This window comes from Lactuca virosa, chromosome 5, assembly GCF_052849685.1.
Source record: "Lactuca virosa cultivar CGN04683 chromosome 5, Lactuca_virosa_CGN04683_v6, whole genome shotgun sequence".
In the NCBI taxonomy this organism is placed as follows: domain Eukaryota; kingdom Viridiplantae; phylum Streptophyta; class Magnoliopsida; order Asterales; family Asteraceae; genus Lactuca; species Lactuca virosa.
In genome coordinates, this window is record NC_136430.1 from 446,088,011 (window position 1) to 446,102,558 (window position 14,548).

The 14,548-nt window shown below is 37.0% G+C and overlaps 1 protein-coding gene across 2 annotated transcripts; it reads left to right on the top strand.

Annotated features, from left to right (window-relative positions):
- Window positions 1-3,996: 3,996 nt before the first annotated feature.
- LOC145114205 (chromatin modification-related protein EAF1 B-like) lies at window positions 3,997-14,008 on the top strand. Of its 2 annotated transcripts, none has more exons than XM_079050195.1 (22): window positions 3,997-4,368; window positions 5,252-5,445; window positions 5,537-5,591; window positions 5,674-5,771; window positions 5,874-6,945; window positions 7,038-7,157; window positions 7,311-7,466; window positions 7,610-7,801; window positions 8,351-8,431; window positions 8,642-8,699; window positions 8,793-9,304; window positions 9,384-9,446; window positions 9,546-9,603; window positions 9,700-9,788; window positions 9,864-9,920; window positions 10,009-10,089; window positions 10,176-10,313; window positions 10,404-10,520; window positions 10,605-10,708; window positions 10,822-11,290; window positions 11,363-12,420; window positions 13,512-14,008. In XM_079050195.1, exons 2-21 carry the CDS (start codon window positions 5,300-5,302, stop codon window positions 12,332-12,334), a joined length of 4,638 nt encoding a protein of 1,545 aa, XP_078906321.1. In that variant the 5' UTR covers window positions 3,997-4,368; window positions 5,252-5,299; the 3' UTR covers window positions 12,335-12,420; window positions 13,512-14,008. The 2 variants fall into 2 exon arrangements, with proteins under 2 accessions (XP_078906321.1, XP_078906322.1); XM_079050196.1 differs by having other exon boundaries at window positions 10,608-10,708.
- The last annotated feature ends 540 nt before the right edge of the window (window positions 14,009-14,548 follow it).

Consider the following 14,548-nt stretch of genomic DNA (forward strand, 5'->3'; position numbering starts at 1 on the left):
ATGGTACAAACATTATAAACTACATTTGGTAATTTAAGAAGATAGAACATGCTGATGGATCTCTTGCTCACTACAAGGCTTGTCTTGTAGCTAATGGTCGCAGCGAACAGCCTGGTATTGTCTGTGATGACACTTTCAATTCCGGTGGTTAAACCCACCACTATACGCACTTCCCTCACACTTATAGTTTCTCAACATTGGCATATACCACATCTTGATGTAAAGAATGTATTCCTTCATGGTGCTTTGTGTGAAACAGTCTATATGCACCAACCTTCTGGTTTTCGGGACCCGTGATACCATAATCATGTTTGTTTGTTGCAAAGATCTCTATATGTTATTGAACAGGCCCCACGTGCATGGTTTAAACGTTTTGCTCAGTTTGTTTGCATGATTGGGTTCATGAACAGTTGATGTGACTCTTCATTATTTATTTACCAATATAGGCATCACACGACGTATCACTTACTTTATGTTGATGACATTATTTTCATAGCCTCCTCTCCAGGCCTTCTACAACAGATCATTGCCACGTTGAGTACCGAGTTTTCTATGACTGGTCTTGGGGGCATTAATTTTTTCTTGGGTATTAAGGTCACTTGAGATAACACGAGTATGTTTTTGTCTTAACAAAAGTATGCATTAGAGATTCTCGAACGTGCAAACATGATGAATTGTAAACCATCTCGGACACTAATGGATACATCTGTGAAACTTGACCCATCTAGACCTCATGTTGCTGATCCCATTATATATAGAAGCCTTGCAGGGGCTCTCGAATACCTCACCTTCACAAGACCATATATTGCCTACGTGGTACATCTAATATGTTTATTCATGCATGGCCCTTGGAAGCCCCATTTTACGTCTCTCAAGTGTATTATTCGTTATGTTTATGACTCTGTTGACCATGACTTATAATTATTTGTGTAACCTACCTGACGTCTTATTGCGTAATCTGATGCTGATTGAGTTGGATGTCCCACTACTAGGCACTCAACATCCGGATATTGTGTGTTCTTGGGACAAAATCTCATATCTTGGTCATCTAAACGACAAGGTATTGTGTCTCGTTCCAGTGATGAGGCTGAATACAGGGGGTCGCTAATGCTACTGCCGAAACGTGTTGGATTCATAACCTTCTTCGAGAGCTTCATCAACAGTCATCTCGAGCCACGATTGTCTATTATGATAATGTCAATGATGTTTATATGTCTGCAAATCCGATTCAACATCAACACACTAGGCACATAGAGATTGAACTTCACTTTGTCCGAGAGAAAGTTGTTATGGATTGGGTTCATGTTCTCCATGTTCCTTCGTCCTCTTAGTATGCGAATATCTTCACCAAGGGTCTTCCATCTCCTATTTTTCTTGATTTTCAGTCCAATTTGAACATTCAAGACCAATCGAACATTCGGATGAGTTTTGAGCATAACAACATTCCCATGTGATCATGCAACCCTAATTGCTTTGGATCTATGCTTTTCTCTAGTTATACATGCAAATAGAAATTCCAAAGCAACAACTCTAATGCTAGCATACAATTCGAAATCTATATGAAAACTAGGGTTAGAATATTACCTTGCTTGCTATCTAGTAATAACAAGAACTCCTTGGATAATCTTGACTCTTGAAAGCTTTAGTGCCTCAAGTGTTGCACCTCTAATGGAGTCACAAACACCAATAGCAAAGGATGAAGGAGAGAGGTGATGAAGCACTATAATTTCTAGCTAGGGTTCTCTTAGAATGCATGGGGCCGAAATCACATGCTAGGGGTCTTTTAAATAGCTGAGGCTGCTAGGGTTTTCAGGTGAAACCCTAATTTCTTTACTTAAGCCTTAAGCAGTCCATGGACCTACACCTTAGAAGCCTTGGACGAAATTCTATAGGGCCTCCTATAGATTTCGTCCACTCCCTTCTAGAGGAGTCCATCAACCCAACTCTACAACTATCATTGATTTGCATAACAATCTCCGTTCTTTTAATCAGTTCCTTTAATCCCAAAATTAATTCCAAATTAATTTCTAATTAATACTAATTAAATAATATGATTTCTAATTAATATATTATTCTTATAATATATTAATAAATCATTCATTAACCTCTTTCTCCAAAAGTCATCATGTGAAGTTGCTATGGTGAAGGCAACCCAAAAGGACCATGCTACTATCAAATCAAGTACATACCTTATAGTTATGAGCTTAGACACCTAATCCAACACATTCCAACTACATGAGGATGTTAGTATAGTTAAGTATTTGTATTTGTAGTAGTATATTCCGAGGCCTATTATTCTATTAGTATCAGTGACGGAGCTTGAAGTTTTGATTTGGGGGGGGGGGGGCGAAAATAGAATATGTGTAAAAATTAAAGAACAGGGGGGGGGGAAGTCAAATTTTATAGTTTTGGCATAATATGTAACTTTTTTAATAGTGAAGGACTAAATATTTAAAAAAAATAGGGGGGGGGGGGGCACAGCCCCCTTGGCCCTATATAAGCTCCGTCAATGATTAGTATGACCTAATTCAAATGTAATTACCCTTGTAACACTATTTATAGTTGTGATTAATGAAATGAGATCCGATGGGAAATTAACCCTCGTACATTAAAAAATAAATATTTTTTTTATAATCAACTATTTATTTATAATCATCACGATACTACATATTTAACCACAAGGGTGGTGCCAAGTTGGTTTAAGCATGCTCCAAATATTTTCAAATGACTAGGAGGTCACATGTTCAAATCCAAGGACATTTGTGGCCACAAAAGGTTTACCCGCAATGACTCCGGGCTACTCGCGAAGCGGGTAGTCGCCTGTGGATTAGTTGACTCGTAAAGCGTGTCGGAACCTCGGCTCCATAGGAGGCAAAAAAAAAACATTGCCAAATCATCACTGACGTGGACTCACTTAGCAAAAACAGTGTCGTTTTATGTACGAGGCTTAGGGGCAAGATTGTGACGGTCCAATACCGCCCCCTTATAAAAACCAAGCACCGGTGTCCTAAAATGACCAAAACCAAAAGAATGTTACCCTAATTCTACAAAAATCCTCATATGCCTTATACCCTAATCGTCAACAATGTAGTCATCTACAAAGTATAAAGTATAGTATTTTTTCGAAGTAGTCGCCTTTATAGAAATTCTTTTTTTTTTACGAGTTTCACATGATAGATGGTTATAATGTGAGCTATAGTTATTATTATTATTTTTTCCACATAGATCTTTTGAGATTTTAGAAGCTTTTAGCTATTAGTTTTTACTGGAAAAACTAAAAAAAAATCATTCTACAATATGATGTTATAACTTTTAGGTTATGTTTGACGTAGTGACTGAAAAACTAGATGTTAGTTGAAAAGTTAGCTGATAGCTGAAAAGCTAACTGTTAGCTGAAGAGCTAACTACTAGCTGATAAAAAATAACGTTTGGTAAAAACTAGCTGACAAGCTAACTGAAAGATATAAAATGACATAAAAAGTCATTTAGAAAAATATGATGTTTATAATTAATTAAGAGTGTATTTGATTTTTTTTAGAAAAGCTTATGAAAAGTTAGTCCAAGTAGTTTTTTAAAAAGCTAGCTTTTAAGCTACTTTTTGGCTCGACATAAAAAAACTCGAAAAATAAGCTAGCTGTGGCGCAAACATAACCTTATTCTAAACAAAAAAACTCATAATTTTAAAATTACTTTAAATAGCTATTAAACCTTTTTAATTTTAATCTGATTTTACACATTTAAAAATTAATTACTTTTACAAACACTCATCTACGATTAAAAATTTACAAACACTCATCTACGATTAAAAACTATCAGCTTATATTTAGTTTCTAAAACACACCGAAAAAAGTGATATATGAATTTGGAAGATTAGCAAAAGGAGATTGAGTAACCATCTTGAAAAGCAATTCCGCAAAAGTCAAAGAATCACGAACCGAATCAATCAACATTGAAAGATGAAAAAACAATGAAAATAACCCGGCCCAAATCGTTTGCATTTGCAGAGGTCCAGCCCACTATTCACAGAGAGGACGAAGTAGTTTTTACAAATCTTAGAGAGAGAAAGCTTAAGAGAGAGAAGATCGAGCTCGAAGAAGAACCAGAGCAAACATTTTAAACATTTGTATACACAAATCTACATACCGAAGAAACGCATGTATATTAGGCATGTATTATCTTGTGAGTGATTAGGGTTTCCAATTTCAAAAAAGGGTGAGTTCAATCATATGTTATCGTGTCCTGTATTTCTAGGGCAAAAAATTCCTTTGATTTTTAAAAATTGGTGCAACTTATATCGAAGGAAAAGCGTAATAGGAGGGGTAAAAGTTTTGTAAGCTTGAAATTGTTGCAGAGCTCCTGGGAATTCAGGTATTTCTCGCAGAAACCCTAGAATTGGACGTAATGTTATGTGCTGTGTAAACCCTAGACCCGGGACTATATGGGATTTTCTTTTAGGGTTTATTGTAGGGCAGTGAGTTTGTGATTATGCAATTGCAGTGCCATATTGGTGCAATTTGATTGAATGCATGCCTTAAACTTGATCAAATGCCAAGTGACTGAACTAGGGTTGTTCTGTTTTATCATTCTTATTTCGAGCATGGTGTGTTTTATAATGCTATTTGTCATTAAAGCCTCTCAAATGAGATTATGAATGTTTATAATAGATAGCTATTGCACATGGTCATGGAGTGTAGTGAACAATGGGGTTGCATTGGTTGGGGTTTGCAGATCACTCATATAAATTGTGTTCATTTGAGTTTATTTAGGTCGTGGTTTACTATGACTAGTTAAGTGGAGTTGAACTGCTTGATTGGATGTGACTTAATCAATAAATATTATTTTTTGGGTTAGCAAAATGATTTATGTTATGGTTATACTAATAATGAGACAATATTTTAGAAAATTTCCTAGTTTGTTTGCTTTTTTCATCAACATCATTCAATGCTTGAAATGTTGGGCCCATAGATACTGCCTGTGAGGTCATTTATCTTTCTTTCCTCATGTGAAATCAATCGCCAGATGAGATATAACTTCCTATTTTGGCTCCTTTACCTCTCACTTTCGCTAGGAACACATGATTTGTTAATACAAACATATTCCACAATACATTAGTATTTAGCCTTCATCTGCATAGGTCTTCCAAGACTCAAGTAATATATCATTAGCATTTTCCTTCTTTTTTTTGTGTGTGAACATGCAATATCTATATGGTCATTCTCTTCTCTCTTTCTCTCCCTGTATTTCTATTTAGTTCTTGAAATCAATGGGAGAGAAACGCTTCTAGGTTATTATAGTGGGAATGCATGGATGTGCTTCAGGATCTCTGCTTTTAGTCAATGCTGGGGTTGATTCCATGGGAGGAGCTATTGATGGTGGAGTTGAAATCTCTTCTGCACCATCTCCTCACCAGTCATCAGTTCTTGAGAAAACACAAGCAGAGCTTAGGTAGAACCACTGTTCTTTGTGTTTGAAGGTGTTTCTTTGATTTCCTTTTTCTTTCTTTTAATCAACCTCACAGTTTATAAATATATTGCAGGGAGACATTCAGCGCTGCTGAAAAATATAGAAGAGAATTAGAGTTTTTACAGAAGGTATGGTAACTTTTTCATACATTGGTAGATTCTATTTGTACGTTTGAAGCATTTTATCTTTAAGCATGTGATAATTTTGCAGGGTGGTGATCCATTAGACTTGAAAGTTGGAACTGCAGCATCAGTTAGCCTGCAGTCCACCTCGCTGACAGATCAACATCCTGAGCAATTTGTGACAAGGTTTATGTCTATCATTTAATGAGGCAATGGTTATTTTACTCATTTTCTGTAATGTCATCATCATGATTAATAAACTTACTCTTTTCTTTCATGGTACCATAGTGAAGTGAAAGGCAGTTTTGCAATAACCGCCTCACCTCATGGAGATTCTGTTGAAAGCAGTGGCAGATTAGGGGCTCTTTCAGTTGGTGAACCAAATAGTGCTGATAATCTTATGTTATTTGATGGAAACAATAAGTTTCGTGAAGTTGAAAGAATACTCACCAAAGAATCTGGAGAATCTGTTGCACTTGAACTTCCTAAAAAATCATATAAGCGTAGGATTAGGTCTAGACCAAATCGCCATGCTTCAAGGGATACCAAGGGATTGGTGCATAATGTAGAGAATCAGGAGCTCAAGCATTTGTCAAATTCCAATTCTTCCAACCCTAAAAGTCCTAATGTTGGCTTGACCCTCAAGAATTTAGGTTCCAACAGTTGTTTAGACATAAAATCAAATGGTACACAGACCCAAATATCTGATACTCAAGAAATCCCACTTTCCATGTCCCCTGTAGAGCCTGGATCTGTAGGGCATATAGAGCAGGAGAAATTGTCAGGTTCTGAGCACCCTCCAGATGTGGATGCACACACAGTTGATCACCTGTCTTTATTGGGTCAAACAAAGGGTTTTGACTCCAAATCATCATGCTGCCAAACCGATCAAAGTTTAGATGGTAATAGTAAGAATGAAGTGCCAAGTAGTATACAAAATGTTACTTCTAATGGGGCTATTGAACTTAATATCGCATCAAAGGAGGCACCATGCATGGAGGGTAGTGGTGTAAATACAGTGAAGGATGATAAGATATTGAGCATCAACAATGATAAGAATGAGATTGATCCGAAACTTAAGGAAGAGGAAGAAGGTTTGAAGGAATCTGAATCTGAATCTGCCTTGCAACATGAGTTGGATAAGTCTGTTTGCTCTACAGGTATTGATTTAGATGGCTGGACTACTTCAGAAATAGAAAGAAATCCTCTAGGTACAGATTGCACCTTGCTTCAAGAGTCTACATTGTCCCTTAGGTGTTCAATTGATGATGCAGAGCAAAACGTGTGTTCTCAAAACAATCTGAAATTGGCAACAAAGGAACATGAAGACTCAATTTTAGAAGAGGCACGGATTATAGAGGTCTGATCTTCTTGTTCTCTTTGTTTTATAAAGTTATGGCCTTTGATCTGTATCATGTACGAGTCTCCTTATTTGAGATTGTTTGTAAACAGGAAAAACGTAAGAGGATAGCTGGATTAACAGATGGAATCTTTAAATCAGAGAGTAATCATACATCACATTGGCATTTTGTTCTTGAAGAAATGTCATGGCTGGCTAATGATTTTGCACAGGTATAATTTTGTTATTGATCTCTAATGTTGACCTTATGATGTATCTTCCTCCTTTACACTTTGAAATGGATTGTTTAACTTAACAAATATGCATTTTCATTTTCTAACCCTTCATTTTTACAATATATAGTTTCTGGTTTGTTGTTTATGCAGGAACGACTTTGGAAGGTAACTGCAGCTGCTCAAATTTCTCAGAGAGCTGCTTATACTTCACGGGTCAGATTCCAACAGCAAAATTCTTCACGGATGCAAAAAAAGGTTGCTCATACTTTGGCAGAAGCTGTCATGGAGTTCTGGCACACACTGCAGGTGAATTAATAAGCTCTCAAATGATACTTTATTTAGAAAAATCAAGCACCCTCATACTTTAGCAACCACTACAAACTGTCTGTATGATTGATAGTAATCCCAAAGTTTCTCAAATTTGTCTTATTAATGTTACATTTTGACAGGTGAAATGCCATGGATTGGAGTTAGAGGGTGCTAAAAAAGATTCTATGGCTGGACTTGATCAATATGGGATGAGATTCTTGGAGTATAATAACTCCAATGCTCAGTACAACTCAGCTCAAGCGCCTGTTACTCCTGATAGGATATCTGATCTTGGCATCACAGACGTTTCATGGGAGGATAATTTGACAGAAGTATGCACATACCTACCTACCTTCACAGTTAACACATATTACACCATGCTTATGCAAGAAATAACAACATACTTTTATATAATTGTGCATTATAGCATCCTACTTTCATTTTTTTTATTACAACAATTTTTTTCTTATCAAGACAATACTTTGAAAAATCTACCCAATCATATCATTTTTAATTAAGACGTTATAATTTGGAAAATTTACCAGTTATAGCAGTGAAAATGGCTTTGTATTTGGACAACATTGCTATACTTTGGTGGATTTTTCAAAGCTGTAATAGGAAAAAGTGAAAAGTAAGATGCTATAATAAACAAATCAATGAAAGAACGTTGCTATTTTTTGAATTTAACCTTTTTAGCTAATATGCCATTACTACACAACCACATTGGTAGAAACAAAGTCGAATGATCTCTACTTCCATATTTTAGACAAGATATGCATGTGAAGGATTCTATTTCCTAGGGAAACAATGTTTGTCTATTTTGCCTGTTTTTCCTTTCTCTTCTATTAAATATTAATATAATTAAGTGTTTTTGTATGCAGGAGAACCTATTTTATATAGTACCACCTGGTGCAGTTGAGGCCTATAGAAAAACTATCGAATCTCATTTGCTACAATCTGAGGTAAAAACATATTTAGATGTCCTTATATTATTTACAATCTTCCATTTTTTGGTAAATTGTCGTCTTAATGTATAATCATGTGCCCGTTGTTTTTTTTATTGATTTTGGTCAAATGAAATCCTCTTCGTCATTTTTGAAGGGCATTTTAGGTATTTGACTAATAGTCAAACATTCTATTAAGTGTCTAATGATGTATGTTGCTCTTTGTAGAGAACTGGCAGTAGCATGCAAGAGGAAGTGGATGTCAATGGGTATGATGATGTTGCAGGTATTATAAGATTTTATGCAAGTTACATACATAACTCTTTATTTAGCAAATCAATAGAGTAAAATTCTAACCATTTAGTCTTTAAATCTCAAGATAATACACTTGAAGAGGATGAAGGAGAAACAAGTACATATTATCTGCCAGGGGCATTTGAAGGTAGCAGGATGTCAAAACCCACTCAGAAGAAAAGGAAACAGAGCCAACCCTTTAAGTCATATGTTGGAAGACCATACGAGCCAGGGGCAGATTTGTCATTTCCACAATCCCTTGAAAGAAATATCGGGACCCAACCTTCTGTGATAAGTGGGAAACGACCTGCCACCAGTATTAATGTTTCAATTCCCACAAAACGTGTACGCACTGCTTCCAGGCCGAGGTTTACTGGAGCTTCGGGTTATAATAATAATAATAATAATAATAATCAGGCACCAAATAGAACAGATGCTTCAAGTGGTGATACCAATTCCTTTCAGGATGAACAAAGTTCTTTACATGGTGGGTATCAAATACCGAATAATATGGAAGCAGAATCAGTTGGAGACTATGAAAAGCAGCTGCACTTTGACATGACAGAAGTATCAAACAGACCCAAAAAGAAAAAGAAGGCAAAAAACCTAAAACCTCAAAATATTTCATTGAGTTGCCACTATTCACTCCGACTTTTAATTTTATATATTACGACAGTTGCAGGGTTCCACATTTGACCACCGATGGCAGCTTGGTTCTAATTTTCAGAATAATGAACAGGTAATTTCTATTGTTTTCTTTTTGGTTAGGGATCCTCTCTTATTATTCTTTAGGATTTGACATCCATAATAACATTCTTGAATGTCCATTGAATTGCAGAAGGAGCACTCAAAGAGGAGGTTGGATACACGTCAATTTGATTCGAATGGAAACAGTGGTATACCTCTTTCTCTCATAGTTTTTTGGTTTTTTTCGAATAATGATTTGGCATCTTTCTTATACTAATTTGATTATTTTTTTGTTTGTTCTTCAGTGGGTTCTCAGATGAGTAATATGTCCAACCCCAATAAGTTCATGAAATTACTTGTGCGTGATCGTGGTAGGAAAGCTAAATTGCTTAAGGTATTATCAGGTCATAAATCTTGAAAAAGTTGTTATGATGCTTTTTCTTGTGCTCTAATCTTTTTCTCTTTGCAGACCCCTGTAGGGCAGCAGCAAGGTTCAGGAAGTCCATGGTCATTATTCGAAGATCAGGTTACATTACTCTCTATTTTTTTCTTTTTTACAAAAAAAAAAAAAAACTATATATTTGAACCATATAAACAACTCTTTGACACCTCAGGCCCTTGTTGTGCTGGTTCATGATATGGGTGCCAACTGGGAACTAATAAGTGATGCCATCAATAGCACTTTGCAATTTAAGGTAACTACTTTCTGGATGTAGTTTTGGTATCTTTTTTTTTTTTACACATAGTTAAAATATTTATTAAAACTGTTTTTATGTTGAAGTGCATTTCTCGTAACTCGAAAGAATGCAAAGAGCGTCATAGAATATTAATGGATAGGAACTCCGGCGATGGTGCTGATAGTGCTGAGGATTCAGGCTCATCTCAACCTTATCCTTCCACTTTGCCAGGCATCCCAGAGGCAATAATTTTATTTTTATTTTTATATTTTCTTTTTATTGGATTTTATGATTGTCATTGAGGTTGATGGTTGGTTTTGTATCTGACACAGGGAAGTGCAAGACAATTGTTTCAACGGTTGCAGGGACCCATGGAAGAAGACACACTCAAATCACATTTTGAAAAGATTATTGTGATTTCAAGAAAACTACATTATAAAAAGTCACAGGTGACTTTTTTTTTTAGTACTTGAGAGTTTTGAAAATCATCTACTTTTTAGATAGATTTTTCTGATCTTTGTTTTCTGCCAAAGAAGGATAATCAGGATCCAAAACAACTCCAGCAACCTCATGGCTCTCATGCACTTGCTCTTTCTCAAGTCATCCCAAATAACCTCAATGGTGGACCTGTCCTCACGTAAGTTTAATGTTTGTTTGTTTGGATCACTAATTCACTATTAGTATTATTAGTACCCCCCCTACTTTTGTAAAATGATCATAATCTTTGAATTATATCTCATGAACATGAAGGCCACTTGATCTGTGTGAACCGATTTCATCCACCCCGGATTTTCTTCCTGTTAATTATCAAGCTCCTCATATGGGTGCACCAATGGTTCCTGGGTCAACCTCAACCCCAGCTCCCTCACTACCCTCTTCTAATTTGGTGTTCAGCAGTCATTTATCCTCCACTCCATCTGGTTCAATTAGTCCCTCTGTTGGTGTTAGGGAAGGAAGATACGGGATCCCTAGACCAGGAATGGATGACCAGCATCGAATGCAACAATACAATCAAATGTTGTCTGCAAGGAACATGCAGCCTTCAACTTTACCTTTGCCTCATTCCGATCGAGGTGTTCGTGGTATGTTGCCAGGTGTCATGAACAGAGGGATGATGATGACAAGACCACCCCCGCTTCAAGGGGTTAATAACTCCAACCCTCAATCTGTCATGAATACCGGTCAAGTGAGATCTCGTGAGGCTGTGCATATGATACGGGTGAGAGTGGATTCTAGCATTTTGATTTGTTAAATTACGTGTTATATGACTTTGTGATGTTTTATTAAACAGAATCCTGATCAGCAAAGGCAAATTATGGTACCAGATGCTCAGATGCAAGTATCACAAGGTGGGACCACTCAAGGAATTCCCGCGTATCCAACTGGAATTGCTTCTTTCCCTCAACCACCTGTCCAGCCATACCCAATCTCCCCCCACATGCCAACTACCAATTCTCATCCACATCATCTTCAAGGACCACCACAAAATCCAGCTTTTGGAATGCGGTTGATGAAAGAGAGACAACTCCAGCAACAACGCTTGCGACAACAGCATTTTGCTGCGTCCAATCCCGTGACGCCACATGGACAACCACAACTTCCAGTTTCCTCCCCTCAAAGTCAAAGTAGCAGTGCGCAATCCTCACCGGTGACTCAACAGCTGCAAAAACCAGCATCCGCTGGGCTTGTGCGTAACCCTCAGACTGGCACTGGCGGCAATACGGTGAAGCCGCAGCGGCGTCCGCCACAGCAGTTCCAACCACCTGGCGGCAGGCCACAGCTGGCAGCTAAAGTTGTGAAAGGAAGTGGAAGTGGAAGAGGAACAGCTGGCGATAATGGGTTTGTTGCAGAGAAAGGTGAGATGCATCATATGGTGCAAAGTGGACCATCTGGATTGAATCAGAAGAGATTACCTGGTCAACCTCAACCACAGCAAAAGGTGAAGATGGGAATGGGGAGTCAAAGTCAACTAACAGCTGCTCAAAAGATTGTACTGCAGAATAGAAAAGCAAATCCTTCTGATTCACCTGCTGCAACTGCAAGCAAGCTGCAAGCTAGAGGAGCAACTCTGCCTTTGCCTTTGCCTTTAACCAAACCCAACTCTCAGACATCCTGTGATGATTCTGGGGATCCAAATAGGAAGGTTGAGTTTGAAACACCTGAAACTCAAACTGAAACAACAACCAATGCAAGTGCAAGTGCAGAACATGCGGTTAACCTTAAACAACAATCTTCATCAGACAGCAGCCGTCTACATAGCTAAGCTAATCACCTTCCCTGGCCCACTAATTTTAGATCAGGCCATTCAGATTGAGCCGGCTGCTGTTCACATGTAATACCAATGTACAGGTTTGTTTCACCTCACCTCACCTTTTTTTTTTCTGTAACGTTGCATAGACACATGTTGGACTAATGAGACAGAAATTGCAATTTTTTGTCACTCCCAACCAAAAAGGTAGAACAAGTTGGGAAACTTTCTCTCTCTGTGCAAATGACATGAATACCCTTCTCATTCTCTCATGGAAAATAGACCTAAAGAGCCTGTCCCGTTCCTTGTAACAAATGCAGACTAGGTGTTTGCTGTCTCTCTCTCTCTCTCTGTGTGTGTGTTCTTGTAACAAGGATGTTTATATGTAAGAAAGCCTTGTTTTCTACTTTGTGGTAAGTTGTTGTGTTACTTGTGTGTGCATTATTAGGTCAATGAAATACACATTTATATAATATATGTTACCAGATTAAGGGAGGAGGGAGTCGTTCCCTCCCAACCCACCGAACCCACTGCCACATCAATTTTTGTCTCTTCTTTTTCTTCATCTTTCCCAACCCACAACACACGGAAATCCTATCTTTTTGAACCCACTCAATTAAAAAAAATACAAAACAACTAAGGTACAAACTTTAAAACACATGGTACAAGAGAAAATAAGAAAGAGAAAGTAGAGAGAGATGATGAAGTGGGTTAGTGAAACCAATCAACCCACTCGTTGAAGCGGGAGTGGTACCGCCGATAACTCTATTGCTAATTAAGATTTTACATTTGATTGTTTTGTATTTTTTTTAATTTAGTGGGTTGAGTGGGTTCAAAAAGATAGGGTTTTCGTGTGTTGTGGGTTCAGAAAGATGAAGAAAAAATTGGGAGGGAATGACTCCCTCCTCCCTAAGGGGTTGTTTCTTTTTCTTTTTGACTCACCGAGCTTAATCTTGACACATGGCTGTTCCTTATTTGACTTAATCTATACAGCATGACATGACAGATTAAACCAAAAAACCTGGTTTAATCTATTCTGATACACACTCTTTACCTATTTGTTTTTCTACTTTTTTCCTCTCACGTTAAAATTGATGAATATTATTTGTTAGATTGCAAGGGTAAAATGGTGATTGAAATGTTGTATAACATATCTCATTATATGAGTGGTGATTCTTAATCTTGGTTGCAGATGACGTTCATAGTTGCATTCCGTCAAGCGGTTAGTAGGAAGATGAAAACAGGCTGCAATATTGTTTTCGATTGAAATTTCAAAGTAGAGCGGGGGTTAACCAGAGTAATGTTGGCAGGGGTAATTGTGGAATTTTGTATATAGGATCTCTCAGTCTCAGTCTCAGTCTTTGATGAGAGCCACGCCATGGAGAGGGATGGAGAAAGATATAGAGGTATGTGTGTACATAGTTTCTTCCCATCTCTCCTTTCCTTTGTTAAAAGATTTTGTTTATTTCTCTCATATTTTTGGAACCCATTGTATTAACTAATGCCCCTTTAGTAGTAGCAGTAGTAATAGTAGTAGGGGTATAGTTGTCATTGTTGTTGGCCAAACCAAAGCCTAAGCCTGAGGTGAGGTGGGGTGGGGGAATTTTGTAAATACTGCTAGTCGTTTTAGTGTGTAAATGCATGCAGATCAATGTTGTGTTACGTTACATGAGATCTTTGTTGCTGTAACTTGTTGTTTACAATTGACTTTTTTTCCACATGATGAAATAGTAACAGTTAGGGCAGGGATTTTTTTTTTTTTTGACAACTTGATTATCAGCAAGAACAAGGCTGTCTTGTAAGTGTTATTTCATCAAATTGCAGAAAATAGCAACGTACTTGAATTATGGAGCTTGAAACTTAAAAAAGCTTACAAGTGTTCAAAGTTAAAACTATGGATAAAAAATGCAAGTATGTTGTTATTATAGGTGAAAAATGCAAGTTGTCAATTATGGATAAAAATGTAAGTACATTGTTATTTGGGTGATGAGGCGAAGTCAAATGAGGCTGATATTTTTTCTGAGAACGTGAACCATTTGAGTGTATCAGATAAAAAAAAAACGGTTGTGATTGAGAGTGACTATTTTGCTATATTTTGTAAATTTAATGCTAATTGATTTAATTAGTGGTTTGACACGAGGGTAAAGCTGTCAAAATTATTAAAAAAAGTAAATATATCAAAGCAACTATGTTTATTAAAAAAAGCATCTAAAACAAAGTTATAAAAAA